At 33.4% G+C, this 8,048-nt stretch overlaps 2 protein-coding genes and 1 pseudogene across 2 annotated transcripts; all 3 read right to left on the bottom strand.

Annotated features, from left to right (window-relative positions):
* Positions 1-225: 225 nt before the first annotated feature.
* On the bottom strand, positions 226-1,283 carry LOC111384772. The gene has a single exon (XM_023009096.1). The coding sequence runs from the start codon at positions 1,243-1,245 to the stop codon at positions 307-309; it is 939 nt and encodes a 312-aa protein (XP_022864864.1). The 5' UTR covers positions 1,246-1,283; the 3' UTR covers positions 226-306.
* An 855-nt stretch (positions 1,284-2,138) lies between these two features.
* Positions 2,139-3,240, bottom strand: LOC111384769 (annotated as a pseudogene).
* A 1,617-nt stretch (positions 3,241-4,857) lies between these two features.
* LOC111384771 (citrate-binding protein-like) lies at positions 4,858-6,210 on the bottom strand. Its single transcript, XM_023009095.1, has 2 exons — positions 5,844-6,210; positions 4,858-5,348 (listed from the first exon to the last, which is right to left on the bottom strand). Exons 1-2 carry the CDS (start codon positions 6,108-6,110, stop codon positions 4,965-4,967), a joined length of 651 nt encoding a protein of 216 aa, XP_022864863.1. The 5' UTR covers positions 6,111-6,210; the 3' UTR covers positions 4,858-4,964.
* Between the last annotated feature and the right edge of the window lie 1,838 nt (positions 6,211-8,048).

Raw genomic sequence — 8,048 nt, 5'->3', positions numbered from 1 at the left:
TCTTTTGCCTTTTGAATTGTATAGAGTTGATGTAGATTGCCACTATCTTCCTTAGTTGATCCATCTCAGTTACCATTGCAATCTTATTTTGATTTATGGCAGTTCGTTCTTCAAATATATGAGTTTTTATAAGTGTAAAATAGAAAATTATTCCAGGAAAAATCAGTATAACTAAAGCATATGGAATCAAAAATTTAAAATTGAAAGTGAAATAACATGGACAAATTTCAGAAACATGTTTTATTACAAGTTCTAAATGCGATGACAATAAGGGGAACAATGATCGGTGCAGGAAAACATTACAATCTACAGATCATCAAAATGGTGATCTCGGTGCCGATTCTTCCTTCTGTTCCCTGGACGAATTCGACGACGTTTACCACCCTTCTTGATACTCTTCTGGTTACCCTTCTTTACCGGTGATAACGCCGGCTCCTCAACTGGAATATTCCAAGCCAATTGAGCGAGAAGTGCCAGAGTTTCCTCATCAGAAGCCACTGGATTACTTGATTCAAACTGAGGAATCGTATCAAGATATGTATTTGGAGGCGGAACCGGAATATTCCAATCAAATTGGGCCATCGGAGCAAGAAACTCCCCAGGCGAATTCCCTGGAGTGGCAGCCGGCGTAGCAGAATCCAAGCCCTTGTTACTGATTTCTTCTTCGCCGAGATCTTCAGAATATTTGTTCAAACCAGTCATTAGAATGTCATCAATCCCGTGCACCACAGTTCTCGATCCAACAAAAAGATCCGGTGCTGAGATCCGAACCCCATCCACCAGGACTCCAGTACTCCCATTATTCGAAATCATGCTATCGTTTTGAGTTTTTCCAATCAAGACTGAGTAGTGAGGGAGGAGGGTATCAAGAAAAGAGGTGGAGAGGTTCTGCAGCTCGGCGAAAGTGAGGCGGCGATGGGGGATGACGTGGTATTGGAGGGTGCTGACGTAGATGTTAGCGTCGGAGGCCATGTCGAGGGCGAAGAGTTGGGAGTCCTTGGGACAGAAGAGAGTAAACGACGTTGTGCGGTTAACATCATCAGAGGCGGCGGTGGTGACGAGTTGGTATTGGAGCTCGGTGGTCGTAATTGCGTTGCTGAAGAGAGTATAGCCGTGGCTTCTGAGGGTTTTGAGCATTGTTTCAAGCTCTTGGAATGTGGTTGTGGAATCGGTGGTCTCGGCCGCGCCGGTGGTGGTGATGGCTGCGGAGCCAAGGAGGAGGAAAAGTAAGAAAGTGGTGTCCATTGGTCAAGAGTGCAGAGAGAGTGGGGGCGCAAACGCAATTTTAGAAGCTGTTATTTCAGTTGAGAAATTTGGCGCCTTTTTTTGCAGTTTTGAAGTGTGAATCTGATGAGGTCAAGTTTACAATGGGTCGGATAACACGAATTGTATTCTGACATGTCATCATTTGGAAGATTTCCATTATATTGCTTTGGTAAAATTTTTGAATTAAGCTATTCGTACATTTTTATTGACATCCTCCTTACGTGTAAAAAACTTAATAAGTGATGCTATAAAATCAATGGCTGAGATGGATGTCATGTCAAACGAAGTCAAACTTAATGTAAAAATTAATGTACATGTAGTATGATTGATAAATTATGACCCGCTTTAATTTTGAAGGTAAAATAATTTCATTTAATTTTCTCAGCTAAAAATATTTTAATGTACATATATTATTAATAAAATTTAAAATTATCACACATTCTTAATATTGTGCCTTCTGTCAAATTTATAAATGGTTTATTAATAGGAAATGAATAATAGTGAATTCAATTCAATAGATAAATAATGTCTCCTGAATGATCCACATCTTAGGATCAGATGTCGATGAGCACATTGAACGAACTATCAATGTAGGTGAGAGCTCTCGTAGCTCAGATGCAACGACGTAATTATCAAGGACATGCTCTACCTCTAAGCTAATAGTTCATAGTGCAAGCCTCCCACTTGGTGCTGCTACATCAAAAGAGAAAAATCTCATTCCTATCTTTCCTTTTTTCATCACGAACGAGTAGAAGTTATGAACGTATGATTGAAATTAATATTTGTCTTTAACTAAATAGAAGAGAAGATAACGCTTTTAATTTGATGCACCAAATACGGGAATTTTATTCAATAAGAAAATTGATTAATTATCAGTTACACTTCTTAAGAACCCTAATCCCCTTCCAACGAGATTCCATATAGTAGGAATCATCATCCTGTGCATAAACTCCACACTTGAAATAATGAGAAGTTCCTCCACGGCCAGGAGCTTCATATTTGAGAATTCCATTAATATAAATTTTTACTTTACTGGCCTCAACATCATGAATTACATTCAATCTGAACCATTTATCATATACATTTGGGATAAGAAAAGGCTACCTGTAGTATGAGAGTGAGCCATCATAAACTCTGAGCATTAAGGTACTGGCATGAGGTGGGCTTGCTCCAAAAACTTGCATAACTCAGACGCCAGATGTTTCACATGGTACGTATCCAAATGCTTCGAATTGCCATACACGGGAGGAGTAGTCGTATCCCTACAATGAAAGAGGAAAGTGATTGAATACTGCTCTCTATAGTTTAAAGTTTCAGATGACTTGGTTGACTTGCACGTTTAAAATATTAGCAAATAAGAATAAACGGAAGGAAGAGATAAAGAGAGAAGTTGTTTTTACGCTTATAATTATCTCAGAGCGAGGCTTGGTTGGGCTATTTCGAGATAAATGTTTGTCCGTAGAGAACACCCATAACTTATGAACTCCATTGATGAAGCTGTATCTTTGTTCAACATGTTAGTTATAGGGTTTTTGAATGTGATAAAAGGATGAATTAAATGGGAGCTCTATAAAGCCATGAGTTGGATCATTTGACCATCCTTTAGCTACGTAAATACATAGTGACAAAGCTAGGCTTCAAAGAGCAAATTGATGAAGAGTCTTCATCTAGCTCGACAATAGTCAACAACTGAAGTGCTATTGAGGATGAAATGACATTTGAGATGTTTGTCTTATTTATACCCTAAAATAATATTGGTGGGTGAAATTATTTCTGCGTATATAATTTTATTCCTCATACTATAGTCAAGAACTTTGGCTTATTATGCTTCTATAACTGTTAATTAATCTTTTTTTTTTTTTTCATTTTCATTTTCTGTGGTTTTACTGACTGGAGTGTGGGTTTTTTCTGTTTTGAAAACCCACAATTTATGAACTCCATGTCTGAAGCTATATCTCTGATCTTGGAGTGCATTACGAGGACTTTGAATTACCAAATTTGATTCATTTAGTGGAAGAGGAAAAAACCCTTTTGTGGGCCCAATTACAGGTCTCCAAGTCACAGCTCAGGATACTGTTAGTAGCAATATTAGAGACAAATTAGTATAAAGAGGTTAAAAGGTAAGAAGAAGTCGTGATTTTTTGGAGTAGAAAAAGAACAACGAGTCTTGAATAGGATAGTTTGGGATAAGTTTGGAACATGATTAATTCTAAAGAAGAAGGACATGATGTTAGGTATAATTATTGGAATCTTGGACAAGACGGTGAACTACCATGATAAATTGAGAAAATTAATGTTAGGTAAAAGAAAAAAAATGAATACGGCTAAGTTGGAAACTGAAGGGGAAATTAATTGCAGCATATTCGAATGACAGATAAGATTACAAATAAAAAAGACAAGAGCGTAAATAGTACACAATTATTGTAACAGTAAAAATATTCGAACGTGAAATTGCAAGAAACCTAAGATACTTATTGTGTTGCAGAGAAAAAAATATAAGCCTCCGTTTGACAAATTTTATAGATCAATTTATAAATGGTCAAATTAATTTATAAATAATTAAACTTTATTTTCAAGTATTATACACTAATTCGTCATTCATTCTATTTACTTGTATATTAATCCATTTGTAAATTATTTCCAAATAGAAATATTGGTGCGTTTGTTCCTAATATCTTTAAAAATCAAAATTCTTGTAAGGAAAAAATAAACCAAATGGAAAAGAGAAAACCATATTTATATCTAAGTCAACAAAAAAGAATGAATAATGCTATTTATAGTGAAACTATAGTATGGCAGTTTGTTATATAATGCATAAGACAATACAAAACTTTCGTGTTAATGCATCAAATAACAAATTGTTAAGTATAATTTAGTTCACCTGCCTTTTTCTCGAAGTGATCAAATTTCCTTCTCTTCTCTTCAAACAATTAATGTTTCTTTTCTTTTTCTAATTCTAACTGCTGACTAGCTCTTTGATCCAAAGCAGCTAGTTGTTAATAATCATGAAGCATCTTCTCTTTGCATGTAGTATGTGATACATCCCGTGATTATTTTAATGTTATAACTTCTAATTTTATTTGAAAACTCTACATTTATTGCTTGATAAATAATGACAAATTTTTATCGTCTAACTCTATGGAATTCATTTTCTACTTTCACAATTCTTAAGAACAGTATATATCTCTTTACAGGTTTATGGATTATTGTCAAAAAAATTGTCTATTAAAAGAAGGAAAAGAGAACGAAAAATTCCCGGTTGGTTTCGTTTTACGTAGACTTTGTTCTATCTACTAATATCACAATCCGAAAAACCAAATAATCATATACGAGATAGACATGTATAAAGAGCATATATAAAGAGAACATAGTAAGTGTTTTTCCTTAATACTAGATTACAATTTACCTTCTCAAACAGTTAAGATACATAAAGTGAATATATTGATTGAAGAAAAAATATAGCAAACACAAACAAATTCATCTGGAAAATGATATGGATATCCGAAGCAAGAGAGCTCAAGCAAAAATTCATCTTGAATCTATTTTTGAGTCGCATAATCCATCAGCACATCGCTAAAAATAATTTGACTAGTTTTCTATTTATAAACTGTTTGTTAGAGATCAAAAGAAGATAAACATTTTGTAAGGAAATTTTATTCCATAACCAATTACTTAAAAGAAGGATAATTAAATGTTAATCACCTCTTAAAAACCCTAATCCCCTTCCAACGAGACTCCATATAGAAGGAAGAATTTTTTTGTGCATAAACTCCACACTTGAAATAATGAAAAGTTCCTCCTAGGTCAAGAGTTTCATATTTGAAGATTCCATTAATGTAAATCATTATTTTCCTGGTCTCCACTTCATGGATTACATTCAATCTGAACCATTTATCATATACTTTTGGGTAAATGACGGACGCGTTGAAGTATGTGAGTGAGCCATCGTTAACTCCGAGTATAAAGGATGTGTTATGAGGTAGGGTTGCTCCGAAAACTTGCATGATCGACACACCTGATGTACCGTGTGGGACATGTCCATACGCTTCAAATTGCCATACACCTGAGTAGTAGGTGTATCCCTGTGAAGAAGAAAAAGAGTTGAAGACCATTAAAATATATAAGTAAGTTCATCATGTCCAACATGTTGTTAAAAAAATTGAATGTGACGTGGTTCAACGTGATATATGACTTACACATAAAGTGAGTGCATTGAAGATTATCCAAATAAATAAGTTTGATCCATCTCTAAGATTATAAACTTTTTAGATTAGATAGTTTGACATAAGAAGAAAAAAGTACGCGTATGATTGAATTTATATTGACTCCATTCCATATGCATCATTTTTCATAAATTTTTATTACAAGGTTAATATATTCGACGCAAACTAAACCAAACAAAGTTTTCTATGTCTTAATTCATGATATAATGATCTTTATTATGTACATAGCTCTCAAGAACACCCAAGGATATGAATAAACTATACATGAGTCTTTCTACATGAACAAGCACACCCAAAATGAGAGAGAGAGAGAGAGAGAGAGTGAGAGAGAGAGAGAGAGAGAGAGAGTATTACGCTTATAATTATCTCAGAGCGAGGCCTGGTGGGACTATTTCGTGATAAAGGTTTATCCGTAGAGAAGACCCATAATTTATGAACTCCATTGATGAAGCTGTACCTTTGTTCAACAGGCAAGTCATAAGGTTTTTGAATGTGATAAAAGGATGTGTTAAATGGGAGTTCTTTAAAGCCATGAGTTAAATCGTTTGACCATCCTCTGGCAAGGCAACTACATAATGTAAAAGCTATGATCAGAGGAGCAAATTGAAACTGAGTTCCCATCTAGCTTTTCCTTGAGAACTGGAAATTGAAAAAGGTGGAGTACTACATGTTATTTATATGAATAATGCTGCTTGAACACGGGCTTTTGACAGGATTTGTTGACCGGTGTTGTGTGGAAGCATGTGTGTGGGTGCTTTTTCCCCTAACAATCCAATGAACAAATGACACCATCTGTTTAAAATCCTGTCATTGAGCCTGTTCATATAGCATGATCGTATTTATATAATTTTATAATCCTGTTACACTCAAAAAAATTTGGCATTTTATATTTGTATGACTGTTAGTTAAAGAAATTAATTAACAAATGAATGAGTTAATTAGGAATTATTAATTAATCTAAGGGGGATTGATTGCAGCATATCCGAAGACTAGATAGATTACAAATAAAAAAGACACCATCGTAACAACAGGAACATTCGAAAGAGAAAACGTTTTCAACAATGACATATTTTGTCTTGATATAACTTTTTCTAATTGATAATTTTTACCTTTCTTTTTTTTTTTTTCCTTTTCTGAGAAACACTTGGTTGTTAAAAATATTAGTAGCGACAAAAAATTTGTGTTGCTTTCATCACTAAAAAACATAGAACAATGATAAAATACACGTCATTGAAAATATATAATGTTATATTATATTTCTTCCATTTAAAAGTATGAATGAATGACAAAAATTTCAATTTTGGTTGCTAAAATTACTTTAATTTATTGTTAAAACACTTTTAACTTTTTTACTTTTTGTTAAATAGGAACTAAAGAAGGAATTATTAACTAATTTAAGGGGAATCGATTGCAGTATATCCGAAAGATGCAAATAAAAAATGTTGAGCATAATTAGTACATAACTATTGTAATTATAGGAATGGGAAAATGTTTTTAACAATGACATATTTTGTCTTGATATAGTTTTTTCCATCGATGACTTGCAGTTGAAACAATCAAATTATTGTCCGGTTTGTTAACCAACAATACACTTGGTCATTCAAAATTGTAATCACGATGAAATATTTATAATGCTTTCATCATTTCAAAACACAAAACAACGATGAAATATGTGTTATTAATAATATTTATGACAACGTTATATTATGTTAGTTCCATTAAAAATATGTTGTGACCAAAAAAATTTCCTATTTTGGTTGTTAAATACTTCAATTTATTGTTTAAGCTAACATTAATTCAGTAATTAGATGACATTAATATCCATAAAATTGAACTACAATACTTTAATGACAAATTAAAAATAATTGTGAGACAAGCTGAAATTAAATATCATGCTAACATTAGCACGATAGCTGCATTTGAACTACTCCACTCAAAAGGCAAATGGTGCAATACGAAAGGAAGGATTGTATGGCTCTTGAACTCGATATGTGTAAGGCCTATGGCAGAGTAGAGATTTCATCATTCAGTTATATTGGATTACTTTACTATTACATAGACGATGGAAGACTAAGCATTGTCTGCGAACAGCATTACTCTAAAATAAATGAGTCTTGTTCCATTACATTTAATTGAACTTTTCGTTTAAATATGGATATGTTCCACATAAACCCGTGTTTAACACCAACTATGCTAAAAATGTCAAGTATTTGGTTATATTTATGTACTCCTTTCTTGTTTTATTTCTTCGTAGATCCTTTGTTCTATTTACGCAAAACCTCGATATATGCAAAGATCATATATAGCTTGCAGTTTTGATAATGACTTGTAACTTTTTCCTCAATAGTAGCATACACAATCAAATCCATCTCAGAAATGCTATGACATTAGTGCTTGTTTGGTAGCATTTTTAAGTTGTTACATCTCTTTGAGTTTGCTTAATCCATCAATGCATCACTAATAATCACTTGACAAGTTTTCTATTAATAAGTTGTTCATTAGAAATCAAAAGAAAGATGAAACCTTTTTAACTTGATGCTACACACACACACACACATT

The sequence above is a fragment of the Olea europaea genome, unplaced genomic scaffold (assembly GCF_002742605.1).
Source record: "Olea europaea var. sylvestris unplaced genomic scaffold, O_europaea_v1 scaffold2999, whole genome shotgun sequence".
Classification (NCBI taxonomy): domain Eukaryota; kingdom Viridiplantae; phylum Streptophyta; class Magnoliopsida; order Lamiales; family Oleaceae; genus Olea; species Olea europaea.
The sequence above is the reverse complement of the archived record's forward strand: the minus strand, read 5'-3'. Positions and strand labels throughout refer to the sequence as shown.

What these genes read in the sequence shown, in the direction of transcription:
- LOC111384772 (XM_023009096.1), bottom strand. Translation starts at nt 1,245, where the DNA reads ATGGACACCACTTTCTTACTTTTCCTCCTCCTTGGCTCCGCAGCCATC.
- LOC111384771 (XM_023009095.1), bottom strand. Translation starts at nt 6,110, where the DNA reads ATGGGAACTCAGTTTCAATTTGCTCCTCTGATCATAGCTTTTACATTA. An exon ending in GCTCTGAGATAATTATAAGC is followed by an intron (nt 5,349 to 5,843) that starts GTAATACTCTCT and finishes TCTTCTTCACAG; the next exon opens with GGATACACCTACTACTCAGG.